This window comes from Caenorhabditis elegans, chromosome II (assembly GCF_000002985.6).
Source record: "Caenorhabditis elegans chromosome II".
NCBI lineage: Eukaryota > Metazoa > Nematoda > Chromadorea > Rhabditida > Rhabditidae > Caenorhabditis > Caenorhabditis elegans.
In genome coordinates, this window is record NC_003280.10 from 13,027,718 (window position 1) to 13,043,614 (window position 15,897).

At 38.4% G+C, this 15,897-nt stretch overlaps 3 protein-coding genes, 5 non-coding genes and 1 pseudogene across 9 annotated transcripts; 6 read left to right on the forward strand and 3 right to left on the reverse strand.

Annotated features, from left to right (window-relative positions):
- The first annotated feature begins 882 nt into the window (after positions 1-882).
- F18A11.9 lies at positions 883-1,002 on the forward strand. Its single transcript, NR_051815.1, has one exon. It is a non-coding gene; the product is annotated as an Unclassified non-coding RNA F18A11.9 (non-coding RNA).
- A 720-nt stretch (positions 1,003-1,722) lies between these two features.
- On the forward strand, positions 1,723-1,844 carry F18A11.11. Its single transcript, NR_051816.1, has one exon. It is a non-coding gene; the product is annotated as an Unclassified non-coding RNA F18A11.11 (non-coding RNA).
- Positions 1,845-1,919: 75 nt separating this feature from the next.
- Positions 1,920-2,037, forward strand: F18A11.10. Its single transcript, NR_051817.1, has one exon. It is a non-coding gene; the product is annotated as an Unclassified non-coding RNA F18A11.10 (non-coding RNA).
- Positions 2,038-2,098: 61 nt separating this feature from the next.
- On the forward strand, positions 2,099-2,232 carry F18A11.8. The gene has a single exon (NR_051818.1). It is a non-coding gene; the product is annotated as an Unclassified non-coding RNA F18A11.8 (non-coding RNA).
- Positions 2,233-3,355: 1,123 nt separating this feature from the next.
- On the reverse strand, positions 3,356-3,495 carry F18A11.12. The gene has a single exon (NR_051819.1). It is a non-coding gene; the product is annotated as an Unclassified non-coding RNA F18A11.12 (non-coding RNA).
- Positions 3,496-5,060: 1,565 nt separating this feature from the next.
- Positions 5,061-8,888, forward strand: F18A11.2 (CRAL-TRIO domain-containing protein). Its single transcript, NM_064370.6, has 5 exons — positions 5,061-5,280; positions 6,382-6,579; positions 6,996-7,595; positions 7,657-7,751; positions 8,577-8,888. The coding sequence occupies exons 1-5, from the start codon at positions 5,137-5,139 to the stop codon at positions 8,704-8,706; spliced, it is 1,167 nt and encodes a 388-aa protein (NP_496771.1). The 5' UTR covers positions 5,061-5,136; the 3' UTR covers positions 8,707-8,888.
- On the reverse strand, positions 8,631-9,124 carry F18A11.3 (UPF0729 protein F18A11.3). The gene is made up of 3 exons (NM_064371.6): positions 9,045-9,124; positions 8,882-8,991; positions 8,631-8,826 (listed from the first exon to the last, which is right to left on the reverse strand). The coding sequence occupies exons 1-3, from the start codon at positions 9,119-9,121 to the stop codon at positions 8,759-8,761; spliced, it is 255 nt and encodes an 84-aa protein (NP_496772.2). The 5' UTR covers positions 9,122-9,124; the 3' UTR covers positions 8,631-8,758.
- Positions 9,125-11,534: 2,410 nt separating this feature from the next.
- F18A11.7 lies at positions 11,535-12,077 on the forward strand (annotated as a pseudogene). The gene is made up of 3 exons: positions 11,535-11,593; positions 11,668-11,795; positions 11,906-12,077. Coding segments are annotated over exons 1-3 (359 nt in total).
- Positions 12,075-15,728, reverse strand: puf-6 (Pumilio domain-containing protein 6). The gene is made up of 4 exons (NM_064372.8): positions 15,589-15,728; positions 15,060-15,518; positions 13,736-14,388; positions 12,075-12,703 (listed from the first exon to the last, which is right to left on the reverse strand). The coding sequence occupies exons 1-4, from the start codon at positions 15,691-15,693 to the stop codon at positions 12,463-12,465; spliced, it is 1,458 nt and encodes a 485-aa protein (NP_496773.1). The 5' UTR covers positions 15,694-15,728; the 3' UTR covers positions 12,075-12,462.
- Between the last annotated feature and the right edge of the window lie 169 nt (positions 15,729-15,897).

Consider the following 15,897-nt stretch of genomic DNA (forward strand, 5'->3'; position numbering starts at 1 on the left):
CGGTAAATTGCTGGAATTGAAAATTTCCGGCAAATCGGTAAATTGCCGGATTTGAAGTTTCCGGCAAATGGATAAATTGCCGGAATTAAATTTTCGGAAAATCGAAATTGGAAATTTCCGGCAAATCGGCAAATTGCCGGAATTAAAAATTTCCGGCAAATCAGTAAACCGTCAAATTGTTGTAATTAAACATTTCCGGCAAATCGGTAAATTGCCGGAATTGAAAATTTCCGGCAAACTGGTAAATTGCCGGAGTTGAAAATTTCCGGCAAATTGGTAAATTGCTGGAATCGAACATTTCCGGCAAATCGGCAAATTGCCGGAATTAAAAATTTCCGGCAAATCGGTAAATTGCCGGATTTGAAATTTCCGGCAAATGGATAAATTGCCGGAATTAAATTTTCGGAAAATCGAAATTGAAAATTTCCGGCAAATCGGCAAATTGCCGGAATTAAAAATTTCCGGCAAATCAGTAAACCGTCAAATTGTTGTAATTAAACATTTCCGGCAAATCGGTAAATTGCCGGAATTGAAAATTTCCGGCAAACTGGTAAATTGCCGGAGTTGAAAATTTCCGGCAAATTGGTAAATTGCTGGAATCGAACATTTCCGGCAAATCGGCAAATTGCCGGAATTAAAAATTTCCGGCAAATCGGTAAAACGTCAAATTGCCAGAATTTTAGATTTTCGGCAAATCGGCAAATTGCCAGAATTGAAAATTTCCGAAAAATCGATCATGTGCCGGAATTGATAATTTCTGGCAAACCGGCAAATTTCCGGCAAATCGCCGCATTTGTCGGCAAAAAATTTGCCGAACGGCAATTGCCGCGCACCCCTTGGAATAAATGTAAAGTCGATGACTTTCTGAAGAAGGGGACTGCCGGACGGACCAAGGACAAAGACGAGAAGAGAGCGGAATGAGGCCATATTTCAAGAGGGTTAGTGGGGAGCCCATTGAGCAGTCAGCCTATGCCGTTCCAATTTTATACATTTATACGTATATCACTCATTCTGGGAATTGGAAAATCCTAGACAGACGAATTCTTGACATTAGATTCGAACAATGATAATGTAATATTGAATAGGAAGAAATTTTGAGGAAAATACTCTAGAAAAGAATGACTTCTTGGCGAGACAAAAACAAACGGAATAAAAACAACCTTTTTGACTGAAAAATTGTCGGGCTCACAGACGGAAATTCACTTCCGCCCCATTGAAATTCACTTCCGCCCCATCCTGAGCTTGAAAGGTGACGTTAGTTTTTACAAAAGAAAGAAGAAGAAAAAACAGAGGAAAACCTCCAAGCAAACGAAAATAAAAGAGAATAACTTTGTCTACTGCTAACCCTAACTTGATGAGAAGCACGCAAAAACTTGTTTGCGAGCCATCCTCGAGTAGCATTGGGCCTTCGTAAAAACCATAAAACCCCGTCGCCTAATTTCTCTTGCGGCGCCCCCAACGGAAATTAGGCTTGATTTCGTACGAGCTCACAGTTTGATGATGATGGTGTGAACTGAACAAAACCGGTAGGAACTGATGGAAGATGAGAGAGAAACAAAACACTTGTCTCGGAGTGCGAGACGAATAAGAGACGGCGCCCCCCACACACACATACCGGGAAACGATAAGCAACTCACACTGTTGTGTATGAGAGTATCGATTGAAGACAGTTGAGACATGGAGAAGACGTCAAGCAAAAATTGACCGCAAGAAGGCGTAGTAATGAGTCAGTGGAAGATGGGAATAAGAAGAGAAGGACACGACGAAGTTCTTGCGAAATCAATCTTCGTGGCGGTTCGCACCTCGAGCCTCGTCGGGTGTCTCCTTTTTTATAAATGGCAGGACAGGGTCTAGATCGGGAAAAGGAGATAAATAACATGGTGAATCAGGAACAAAAACACTTAATCTTGCGAACAAATGGTGCGAAGGGGCCACTAAAGCTGGCTGGTAGGAGGGAATGACAATCATTTTCGAAGAGAGCCGAAATTAAGGGACAAAGTGGGGGCGCTCGTTGAGGGGATGAGGAGACAAATGGGCCATCTCGAGGCAAATTAAAATCGATAGAAAATAGTTTTTCTGCATTATAAAAACTGGGTTTTTGGAAAAATGAACGGTTTTACACTATCAGAGAGATAAGAAAAACACTTTATCAGCTAGTTTATGCGGGAATGTGTCGTACGGCGAGTGGAATGCAAGTGAACGCTCGAGCCACACCCAGTGTCCAGTGAACTAGAAATATTTCGAAATCGGATATACTTTAGTATTAGCTACTATTATTTAGTTTACGAAATAGAAAAGGTTCTAAAAAACGAAAACGACATGAAATAATCACTCAAGTACTAGAGACGAGACTTTGCAGAATGTGCTTTGACGAGAAGAAAGATCAGTGGTGGAAGATTTAAAGAGGGTAATTGGGAAGAGAGCGATGGCCGTGAAGAGAGCGTAGAGAGAGAGCGCTCGCCCGGGTCTTTCCCCCCGTCCCAAGCCTTTCTTCGATGACCAATGCAATTGAAATGTGCTTGGAGTGACGAGGTCCGAAATAGTGCGCTAGAAATGGAGCCGACAGAGAACGGACACTACGAACGTCAACGCGACTCCAAGAGGAAGGACGGACGGCACCCGATGTCCTGCCAAAATTCTATGATAATTCCGGCGGATGGTATGCCAAATGTCACACTAATTGCAATGGAGGGGATTATATTTCATTCCGGCGACAAATAGATGAGCACGGGAAGCGAGTAGAGCATGTTAAATACTGAATTATCCATGAAAAGTCAAAAGCTAGCTGAAGATAAGTTTGAAAAAGAGAAAAAGGGAGTGAACGAAGTACAAAACAGAGGCGAAGCACGATTTTCAGAAGAAAAAGAGTACTTGAGATGAAGAAATCGATAATTTTTAATTTTTTACACCAATTTAGCGAAAAAAAATCATTGAAAACCATCAAAATAAAGTTAAAAAACAACCAAAAAAACTTTAGCGGGGAATTATTTTTCAAATAAGCGTATCGCGGTGTTTGCACAAAAAACACCTCAACTGACGACAAATTGCACACTCGACAAGCATTTTGGCTCGAAATTCAAAAAAAAAAAAACCACAGTTTCATCTGGAAAAAGTTACATTACGAAAGCACAATAAAAACTGTTCGGAATATGCACGCAACACGCAAAGCGACGAGGAAAAGAGTACTCAAACGAGATGGAAAAGAGATGAGGGAACACGAGACACAGACGGTTCGAGACAAGGAGGGAGGCAAAAAGCGACGGCGGATGGGCGCAAATATCGTAACCGGCCTCTTTGGGATGGACACGGTGTATGTATACTTGTCTGCGTCTTTTGGCCGACAATTGGTTGCAACAAGAACATCCTCAAATCGTTTCTCTCTCTATCTTTTTCTCTCAATTTCACACCAGTTTCAACGCTTTTAATAGTTTATATATGTGGTGGTGATCGGGCGAAAAGAATTGAGAAGAAAATGAAGGCATCTGTGAGATATGTCGACCAAATGTTGGAGCAATAAAATTTAGACGAATGTGATCTTTTGCAATAATGGCGAATTTCCCTTTTTCAACAAAATCCCGACAAAAAATTTCACGAAGCAAGGGAATCTAATGGAGCAGCCCAATTTTTTTAAACTTTAAGACAAAGTTCGAAAAAAAATCGGAAGGTTTTGTACATCTTTAGTTCACTTACGGGAACAGAACATAATGTACACGTGTATTCAGCTCGACCAACGCCTCGAAAATTTTCAAAAAAGGCGGGAAAAAATATTTGAATTCCCCAAGAGGAATTTCACCGCAGCGCGTGCAAAAATGTCTGCATTTGCGCGTGACGGTGTTTGCACAAATTACACCGAATGGTCGAGCTGAAAACACGTGATGTACAAAAAGTTGTATGACAAACCCAGGTTTTCTTTGTATACCTAAATCTTGATTTTTTAGCAACTTTATTTCCAACATTGAATGAACACGTATGTGAATTTCCAGATCCCTAGCTATCAATTTGGCTGAGATCGTGGCGAGACCCATTCGGAAGGTTGGCAGCGCCTTTGAACTCGCGTGGTGTCAGGTTGTCCCATAGCGGTTTGATCTACCAAAAATGCGGGAATTTCTTCCTTACAAGGAAAGTAAGTTAATCTAGTCCCGGACTTCGAATCGAGACGTATGTCATTTGAAAGCTTATGGTTAGCCTAGATCACCACAAAAATTTTAGCGGCGGAACTCAACTCTGAACCCCTGAAAGCGCCATCTGAAAATTTTTCTCTGCGCCCTCCTTGTTTTCAATACTATTTCGTATTTATTCATTTTACATATACAAAACATAAACAATAAAAATAAAAAAAATAAATAAATAATTTACATAAACAATAAAAATCAGGGATTGATGGCCGAATGGTAAATGCTTGGTAAAACGGAATAAAGGTCTCGATTCAAAATCCGGGACTAGATTGACTTCCTTTCCTTGTTAGAAAAATGTGACGTCAGTACACTCTCACTAGTAGTATAAAACTGGCTTACCTGGGACAGCCCAAACCACCCACACCAGAATAACACGTAGGACAAGCACTTTTTTGAAACAAATTCATCACTTTCATATAAATAAACACCTAAATTAACAAAATATTTTTTCCCACCCAAAATGGCTGGGACACATTTCCTCACCGGCTAAAATGGTGGATAATATAGTGATTTATGTTATATTGCGAAATTATGTGATACATGCGAAATCAGTTGAGAAACCAGCGTCCAAATTCCCGCAATTTCCGTAGGTCAAACCGAAATGGGACACTCCGACACCACGCGTAAACTGACAAGTTGAAATTTCGCGGAATTACGATACACGAGGGCGTATTTGTCTGAACTTATGAGAATAAAGTACCAAATAATCACTTTATAAACAAAATTCCGACAAAAATACGCTTTTATACTGAAATATCAAAGTTTCGCGAAAAAAATTCCCATATGCAAATTAGCTCTAACGAAGCTACAAAGCCACATCCCGGTAAACAGAGGTGCCTACTTCTCTATCGAATTCCTACATCTAATTTTCGGCGATATATACAGACGCGCAGATCGAAATCTATAGAAGGCATCGGTGTATGTTGAAGAATTCAGTTTGCACTTGAACATCCCTTGACAAATGTCGCCAAATCCTGTAGAAAAAGCGGCTATTCTACGTATCATTGACTCAATTGACGCTCGTGACGACGACTATTGTGCTCATGAATTCAACGTGTACAGATGGCTGGTCGCCTACGGAAATGAGGAGGAGGAGGCAGCCAAGGTTGGTTTGCACATGTTACGAGCAGAAGTTTTGCTTTTTTCAGGAATTATAGCTTGAAAATCAATATTTGAAAACTATCGCTCGATATGTATCTAATATGTAGCTCCGAATAGTTCGAGCTTCAATTTTCTTAGCATTTTTACCTAGTGAGCATTAAATATTATGCCGTTTGGTCTCGCAGCGAAATGTGCGCAAAAAAAGTCAGTGGGTACAATAATCTTAAAGATGCACATCCAATTACAGTGCGTTTTTTCCACTTCTATGACTTTAAAGGGAGGCGCTTTTATGCGGAATGGTCTTGACGCGCATTAAGTCATCATTTCAGCAGTTTCTGTGTAACATTCGCGCAGATCACGAGTAGATCACAATGAATTTGTAGATCACAATGAAAAAGCAACATAAATACGAAATAATAAATAAATATTTTGTGATCTACTCGTGATCTACGCGAATTTTACACAGAAACTGCTGAAATGATGACACCAAGACCATTCCGCATAAAAGCGCCTCTCTTTAAAGTCATAGAAGTGGAAAAAAAAACGCACTGTATTGGACCATTTCGGTACTTGTGTATTACATGCCCTCATTTTATTAGTAATTTTTTAAGTTATGCGAAATAAAAACGTGAACCACACTTTTGTATTTTTAGGCTTAGAAAATAGCAATTTCTAAGCCTAAAAAGGGAAAATGTATATCACGTTTAATTTAAATGGAGAAATTAATGAACATTAAATTTGATTTAAAAATGAGGGCATGTAATACACAAGTACCACCATTTCTAAACAACATCACATGGTGTCAGAATGTCCCAGAACGGTTTGATCTACAAAAAATGCGGGAATTTAGACGCAGACCTCTCAACTGATTTTGCATGGTTAAGAACGTGCTGACGCCACATTTTTTTGGGAAAAAAAATTTCCGCATTTTTGGTAGATCAAACCGCTATGGGGCAACCTGACGCCATGTGCAACATAACTTTAATTGAAAGCGGGTTTGTCTCAAAATAATAAAGTTTCAAATATGGATTCTGATTTTAGAATGCTAATAACTAAACTTTGGTTTAAAAAATATTTAATTTTAAAAGAAAAAAAATATTTTCAGGCTCTGAAACGTCATCTAAATATTCGCAAAACCATCGACCTAAACTCCTATTCCAGTAAAACTGAACTGGAAGAAGATGAGCTGAACAAATACGTCCCAATTGATGTAATTGGGCAGAACCATCAAGATGATAATAAGGTGTTAATGTTTGAAAGAACTGGAAAAATCGATATAAGTGGTCTAGTGGACAACGTTTTGGTGAGTCTTGCTTTAAAGCTGTTATATTATTACGCGAACACGAAATTCTGAGAATGCGTATTGTGCACATATTTGACGCGCAAAATATCTCGTAGCGAAAACTACAGTAATTCTTTAGAAGAAATACTGTAGCGCTTATGTCGATTTACGGAAATCATATATTAATCGATGCAAGTAAAAAAAAACACAAAAATAATTTTGAAAAAACGAAAAACCTACGGAAAATTCAGAATCGCTGTAACTTTTCGAAAGAAATTCATCTCGTAAATCGAGCCCCCGTAAATCGACACAAGCGCTACAGTAGTCATTTAAAGGATTACTGTAGTTTTCGCTACGAGATATTTTGCGCGTCAAATATCTTGTTCAATACGAATTCTCAGAATATTGTGTTCCCTTAATACTTTTAATCCCTATAGATGCACAAATTCATGCAAATCAAGCTGAAGATGATGGAGGGTGTCCATCAAAAAGTGGTGGCCGCCGAAAGAAAGACGGGACGTCAAAGTGGTGGTCTTTTTATTATGGACTTGGATGGAATTTCGTTCAGCCCGAAGCTTATTTCAGTGTTGACAGGGCCCTATCGTATCATGTGGGGAACACTATTCGACCATTACCCACAGCTTCTTCAAAAAATTATAATCGTCAATGCTCCGTCATTTGTGAATGTGCTCCATCAAGCCTGCTCTCCATTTCTACCAGAAGACTATAAGGAGAAAATTGTGATTACATCTGAGCCAGCGATCGGTGCGATTCAAAAGCACGCTGATAAATGTTTCCTTCCTTCTGATCTAGGAGGAGATCTTGAAAAAACCACTTCCCTCCCGATGGCACCCTTTCCCAAAATGAATAAAAAATATGAGAAGGAAAAAGAAAAAGTGAGCCTATTGGCGATTAGTGTTCCAGCTGGGAAGTATACAGTTCAAAAGTTTTCATGGAAAAAGGGAGATGAGGTCGAGTTCTTTTTGCACAATGAGAGCTCTTTCCATTATTTTATGTTCCATTCGGAGGAAGATACGGTAAGCAAAAAAACACTTCAATACACCATATTTTACGCTCAAATTTGAAAAAAAAATTCAGAAAGACATGGACCTTTGGCGGGAAATGACCGTTGGATGCGAACGCCCCGCGTTGTCTCAAATTGATTCTTGGAAGTATACAGTGCCAATTGACGGGTGAGTATGAATTCTTGTGCTCTTAAGAAGAGCCATGTTGTGTCAGAGTGTCTCATTTTGGTTTGATCTACGTAGATCTACAAAAAACGCGGGAGTTGAGACGCAGAGTTCTCAACTGATCTTGCATGATTAAGAACGTGCTGCCATCACATTTTTTTGGGCAAAAAATTCCCGCATTTTTTGTAGATCAAACCGTAATGGGTTAGCCTGACACTACGTGATGTGCTCTATGTTGTTTTAATTGAAGTCTAGTTACATATTACCCAGGCGCAAAAAAATACGGTACACCCGGTCTCGTCGCGACAAATTTTTGTTAGATGAAAAGAGTGTGCGCCTGTAAAGAGTACAGTAAATTCAAACTCTATGGAGTTATAATCGATTTTTCAAAGTTTTTCTTCCAATTTTTTTTAAATTTCAGTTCTTTTTAATCAAAATACTATGTCAAATCTACAGAAATTCCGCTGCAACAAAAGTTAGAAATTACAGTAATCCATTATTGGATTTTCAAATTGAAACACGGATTTCTGGCTTCCCTCATAAATTGAAATGGAAGAGTTTGCCGAACTAGGCCATTTTGGCTCGGCCATATCTGGGGTAGATTTATGGTGCGTTGCGTATCGCGTCGCGGATCGGTTATAAAACTAAATGTATTTGTCCGCGTGGAGTACACGACTTTCCCACGCGTTGTCCGGCGAGCAATTGTCAATAGAGCACGAAAAGTTAAATTTAGGAAAGCTAGAACCCCGTGAAAATAAAGCTTCGCAGTTTTAGCGAAAAGTTTTGCATCTAAAAATAATTTTCACCTAAAAATGCTCCATTTTCCAGCTTCTACTTCATTCGCTACGGCAACCACAATTCCTGGTATTTCTCTACAACAGTCAATGTGAATCACTTTATTTCCAACGAAAATGGCGAGAGAATCGAGTTGGTTCCAATAGAGACATTTAATATTTAAGTAGAAATCAGGAATCACAGACTTTCGAGAAAAAATAATTTAATTGAATTTTTTATTGATCCTTCTTCGTTTCCACAGTTTCCACAGTGGCTTCAGTTGTGTTTGCGCAGCATGGTGCGTCTGAATTTTTTTTTTTTTTAATTTTATTTATAAGTTTTTAAATTCAAATAAATACCTTTTTTCTCTTCTTCAACCTCTTTCTTATTCTCAGGTTCCGGGATTTTCACGGGGCACGTCGGATAGAGAATCGGGTCCAGGAAGTTCACCCATCGCTGTGGCAGTACTCTGAAGAACAAAAAATAATTTATTTCCCGAATTTTAGCATTTTTAAAGCTTACCTGTACACATATGGCATTATAAATTTCATATAAATCGCCATCATTATTGGCAGAAAAATACATGGCAAACAGACCATTTTTGAAAGCCGAAAAAACGGGGAAAAAAGTCGATGCGACTTGGCAATAAGAGTAGTGCGGTGGGGCGCACTTGCACAAAAATTCGTGGTTTGGAGAGGGTGCGAGATGAAACGTGTTCGATTAAAAAAAAGAATTTGCGTGGAAAAAAACAAAAAATCGATTTTTGTTCCACACTTAAAATTGAATTTCCAAATATTTTCGATTCCAATTGTTTCAACGGGATGTCTTCTATACCAGACGAGGCAATAGCCAAATTGGCTGAAAGAGCTAAAGTAAGAGAAGTTGGGCAAGGAGTTCTGGAAGCTGCAAAGCAAGAAATGAACAACGTCTTCAAATCTTTGTGCACGGAAATGCAGAAGCATAAGAAAAATGGAACAATAACTGCAGAAGACGTTGCTTATTGAGCCTGCGAGGATTGACGTTGTATGGATGTGACGAATGATTTATGGAACTTTTCATGAAATATTTCAGGAAAAATGAATAAATATTAACGCTATTCAAAGAGATTGAGCTAGAATCGCGAACGCGGGTCCTGCCACGAGCACAACTTTCCAGCTACCGTACCCGCGAACTTTTGTTAAATGCTAAAAGGTCGACGAATTCGGCAAATTTTTAATTCCGACAATTTGCCGATTTGCCAATTTGCCGGAAATTTTCAGTTTCGGCAATTTGCCGGTTTGTCGGAAATTTGAATTTCTGATATTCTGAATTTTAAAAAATTATCTTCCGTACAAGCTCTCATACTTTATTTGGTATTTTCTGAAAAATATGATTATTCTGAACAGTTTTATAAAAGAAAAAAGAAGCACTTTATATGATTTTCTTATACTTTTGAATTTTTGCAAAAACCAGCTTTTGATGCATTTTCTGAATTTTTGAAAATAATCTTCCGTACAAGCTCGTTTGTCGTTTTTACCGGAAACTTCAATTCCGGCAATTTCCCGATTTGCCGGAAATTTCAATTCCGGTAACTCGTCGATTTTTCGGAAATTTCAATTCCGGCTTTTCGTCGATTTGCCGGACATTTCAATTCCGGCAATTCGTCGATTTGCCGGAAATTTCAATTCCGGCAGTTTCCCGATTTGCCGGAAATTTTAATTCCTGCATTGTGCGCCTTTAAAGAGTACTGTAGTGCCAAACTTTCGTTGCCGCGGATTAAAATTTTTTTTTACAGCATAATTTTGGCATAAACAAAATAATTACAGAATTTTTTGCCGATTTCAAAAGTTTTTGCTAATTTTTGTTTTAAAAAATACGAAAAATGCTCAAAACGGGAAGAGGATTTCGTTTCAATTGACGTTGGAGCGCGATTGCATTTCGATTTCAAAAAAAACTCGCTACTTGCATCGCTAAATATTGCTCAGGCGCAAAATTTGGCGAAATACGGTTTCCGGTCTCGACACAACACATTTATATAAATATTTAGATTAAATGCGAAAATGAGTGTCCCTTTAAAGAGTACTGTAGCTCCAAACATTTGGCGCGGCGAAATAAACAACTGGAATATAACAATAAAAATAATCTATTTTCTAAAAATTTTGAATTTAACAAAAATGTTGCCGTTTCGAGATCGGAAACAGGGCTGAGCAGTCGCCCAAAAAAATCGGCGATCGGCGATCACCAATTTCCGAAAAATTTCGGCGATCGGCGTTCGTCTATATTTTTATATTGAAAAAAACCAATTTTAACGAGTTATTTATAAAAACAATAACAAATGAATAAAATCAACATGTTTGGTAAGGAAATGCGACGAAAAAATTAACATTTACTCAAAAAAAAAATTAAAAACAACAAAACAATCGTAAAAAAAAACATGAGATTTTAAAAATCGAGATGAATTTATTGAAAAATTCCATCGGCGATCGGCGATCGGCGATCGCCGATCGCCGATTGCCGCTCACCCCTGATCGGAAACACCGTATTTTTGGAGAAAAAATTGCAAAATTTCGGAAAAATTTCATTGACCCTAAAAATAAATAAATAACGTGAACTGTAATGGATTACAAAAACACAAAAACAGACAAAAACTCGTGGAAAAAATAAAAAGAAGAGATTCAATCATTTCACAATTTGCTGTCATTGTTTCGAAATTCTAAATCTGTATCATAATGGTAGTTTCGTTAAACTTGCCCGTTCGACAGACTGAGGATAAACGAAGACGTCGAGACTAGGCCACCAATTTTCTCTTCGGAGTTTCAATAATATATGATTCATGATTTACTTTTTTAAGAGTTTTTTTTTTCAAAAATGCTAAACTTTTGACACTAAAATGTTTCTGAATTTTTGAAAACTTTGAAAATTAAATGTTTAAAAATAATTTTTTTGAAAATCTCTCAATTTTTTTTCTTCGAAAAGCTCAAAAAAACGATAAATTTCCGCATTTTGCCCAGAATTTAACATGTTTCGTCGATAAATCCGTATAAAGGAATCGATTTCGACGACAGTCACTTTTTCCCACAATCTTGGTATCGGTAAACGCGCTCTATAGATAAAGTCTCAATGGAGCGCATTTGCATTGTGAAATTTGATATATTTGTCGTTTCAGGAGATGCGAGTTCTCGTCTCATCTTGTCAAATACCAAATTTTTCAATTAGACGGTGCAAATTTCACAAATCAACTTCTTCGACTGCTGTCCGAGCGGGGAGTTGATGAGAATGGAATTAACTTTATTAGTGAGTCTTAATCAAGTTTGGGTCTCACCGCGAAAACCGTAATTGATTGGGGACAATGGGACCCAAGAGAGCCCAATGGAGCGGAATTGCAACTCCTATGAATTTTCCAGACGGAAGTCTCCATCACCGGACCCCACACAGCACAATGGATTCCGTGGAACGGGCGGCCGTCGAGGAAACTGTTTTGAGCAGTCCGTATTTGTTGCGAAAAATAATTCAAATGTATTATTTTGACTTTTTGCTATTCGGGTATAAGCTTCCTGATATTCCAGTTGAAAATTAGGAAAGTTCTTTATATGTATTTAATTGTTGTTAAATAGTAAAAATCGATAAATTGCTTGAATTTTGATAAATTACGGCCACGTCAATTTTTAGATAATTAACGGGCAAAAAAAGATTCTGGTGGCGACCTACAACTCACAAACAAAGATGACAACAGGGAAAATGTACACGTGGCAATATTGTGAAGCTATATGTATATATAATGAATAATGATATGTAAATTTGCATAATACAGGAGCAGTAGGTGATTGCTGGGGCGAGTAGAAATGTGGGTTATTATCTATCGATTACCATTACACATGAATTACGCTGGATTACGGTTAGAATTTTGTGAAAAAAAAGAAGTAAAACGCTGGGGCTATAAATCTATAATTGTCGAAGATGCTCAACGAGCCAGGAACGAGGGGAACATTGCGTCAAACTGGGCGGTCAATTCCATTAATGATGGTGCAGCTTGTGCATTGATTGCTGCAGCAGTAGGGACTCCATGCCTCATCACCGAATCGATAATCTTCTTTCCAGATGAGAAACGCTCGAGACGGGAGGCGTGTTGGAGCACACGCTGCTTCATTTTCTCGTACCATCCAGAGTAGAGAAGCAGAATAGCTGGTGGAAGTTGACGTTCTCTGGAAAAAACAAGATTTTCCTTAACACTTGGATTTACAGAATTAGTGAATATTCAAATCAGGGTGGGCGGCAATTTTTTTTCCGGCAAATTCAGCAAATTGCCGATTTGCCGGAAGTTTTTAAAAGGATTTTTAAAAGACGGAAACACTTAAAACTGTGCCTTTTTGAAATTTTCTCCCGATTTCTTTAGATATTTTCATAGATTTTACTGACTTTTCAAAATAAATGTAGGAACATTTATAGGATGCGTACAATTTTGCCGATTAAAATTGAGACTGTGAAATTTTCAGAAAAAATGTGCCGAATCACAATTTGCCGAAAATTTTAGTTCCGACAATTTGCCGTTTGCCGGAAAAAACCGTTTTCCAAGCCACGTGGATCATTTTTTGAAGAAAAAAATTGGGCAAATTTACAGAAACTTTAGTACCATGTGGATTTTTTAAGAACTATTGCCAAAATACGTGGAATGTTCAGAAATTTTTTGCCTTTGTGAAATTTTGGATCTTTCTGGATTTTCGGAAAAAAATTCAAATTTTTCTATGAAGACGAATTTCTGATTTTTTAAAAAATTTTTCACCGAACTCAAATAATACTCAGACGCGAAATTTCACGTTTTTCCGATCAAAATACGGTACCCGGGGTCTCGAATCGACATGCAGTATTTTTCTCGCTTTGTCATAGTTTCTCGATAAAAATGGATTTTTTTGAATTCAAAATCCTTAAGTTTCTACCCAGGGGAGAAAAAGTAGACTATAAAAATTTGAAGTTAAAGTACTCTTTAAAGGCGCACTTTTTTCGAATTTAACCAAAAATTGACGTGTCGAGACCTGGTACCGTATTGTGGTGCGAAAATCATTTAAAAAATTGCGTCGATTTTTGGTTTTTTGTTATTTCAAAAAATGTTCAATTTTTCAAAAAATTAGCTTTTAGATAAAAATAAAAGGTTTTTCCTTCTTTTTTTCCGGCTAAATAATTTTAAAAATCCGTTTTCCGGAATTTTACCACGTTTCATCACAAAAAAAAAAACTAACTCTTTGCCAATTAAAGCGGCGGTGCAAATCGAAATCATTTGCTGGACGACATAGTTGCCATACTGATGGAACAGAAGAATATCCAACGCATCACGATTCAACTCGACATCCTTCACATATCCACTGAAAATCTCCTCCATCATCTCGTGAAGCAACGCGGGCGGTGCAAACAAGAACGCTCCCTCGATGACGTGCGACGCGTACTTGTCCTGTGACATTGAGAGCAAGTTACGGAGCAGGCATTTATCGATGATAGTGTCTCTGTACATTTCCATGATGCCCGACGATTTGATGACGTATTGGATGACGTAGTTGGCGAACTCGTTGGAAGACAGCCGGTAGCAGTTGCGGACGATACACGTCATCAGAGAATGCAACAATTGAATACGGAATTTGAAACACGGGAGCTTGGGATTCTCGGCGAGTCTATCGATGACCTGTTGCACGAGACGACATCCATACTTGTCCTGGCACACGGCCATCAGTGAATCTCCTGACGAGAGGAAATGCACGAAAAAGGTCCACATGTCAACTGGAAGTTGCTTGACGACACGTTGAATCACGTGGATCGAGATTTGATCAGTGCACATTGCCGCCAGGTCGAATGTGCTGAGCTCTTGGATGAGCTGGAAGACGTTGGAATGGTCGAATTTCTGAAATTAACAAATTATTGATTTATTACACCTGGCAAGGCCTAAAAAGACCAAAAATAGCCCTAAAAATTTCGAAGAAATGGATTAATTTTAGCTAAAACGTAATTTTTTGCCAACTTTTCTGTGTCGCGATTTTTTTAAACCAAAATCGAAAAATTTCGTTTTTCGATATTTTGAACAAATTTCAATTTTTACGGGAAAATTTCTTAAAATTTAATTATTTTCCTCTAAGAGCCATTTTTTATGTTTTTTTCATCGACAAAAAATTTTCGTTAATGTGTGCACCTTTAAGTAGTACTGTAACTTTAAACTTTCATTGCTGCGGATTTTTTTAAAAATTGATTTTCAATGTTTTTCTACAGTTGTCGTCCAATTTCATGCAATTTGGAAAAAAACAGAAGGAAAAAGTGAAACGTCGATTTAAAAAAAATTCCGGAGCAATGAAAGTTCGGAGTTACAGTACTCTTTGAAGGCGCACACCTTTTTTGTTTTAACAAAAATTTGTCGTGATGAGACTGGGGACCGTTTTTCGGCGGAAAAATCGCAAAATTTCGGCTAATATCGAAGAAAAATCAATTTCCGACCGCTGCGACACTTTAGCAAAAAATTGTGATTTTAGCCAAAATTCAGTTATTTTTCGGAATTCCCGTGGCGAGACGTATTTCTCCCACCTGCAGAGCCAACTGCACAACTCGACATGCGAATTTATCCTTGCACATGACCAAAAGCCCTCCGTCGATCATTTGACGAAGCAATTCCCGCTGCTCGGCCGGTGTTGCGAGCTCGACGAGCTTCTGAACGATGAAATTGCCATTTCGACTGTGGCAGAGCCCCACGAAGAGTGTCGTGGATTCAGTGAGCTTCTCGAAGACGGCTTTACGAATCTGATCTTCGGAATCCAGTGGATAGTTGGCCTCCAAGAACTTTACGCCCGATGGATCGATTGCGAAATCGATGAGCAGCCCGTTGAGCAGCACCTCTTCGAGCGAAATGAAAATCGGAGCAGCTGGTGGTGGGGTCTCATCGTCGGAAGATCCCGATCCACTGTTGAAGATGTAGTTGTCCAAGTCGGAGGAGGTGGTGTTGCTTCCGTGGCGGTAGGGAAGAAGCTTGACCGGCGGCTTTGGATTCTGGAAATTCGAATTTTAAATTTTTATTATATTTTTTATTTAAATTAGAAGTTTTTATGCAATATTCTACCTTGTTCTTGTGAGTTTTGTTCGACAAAAGCGAGAAATCCGGGTCGAAATCGAACGACGCGCCGAGCATGTTGTACGAGTCCGTGCTTCTACGATTCGGGGTCATTTAGACGGAAATGAATGAATACAGGTTAGTAGACGCTGAAAAATTTTGGGAATTAGGATTTTCAACGGAAAAAAGAGTGAAAATGAGAGGAAAACATGTAAATTTCAACGAAAATCGCTAAATTACCGCGCATCAAAATTCAAAATTGAATTTTTCGCGGTGGCCCGGGTTACGGTGATTTTTAAAGGTGCATGGTTGTTTTGA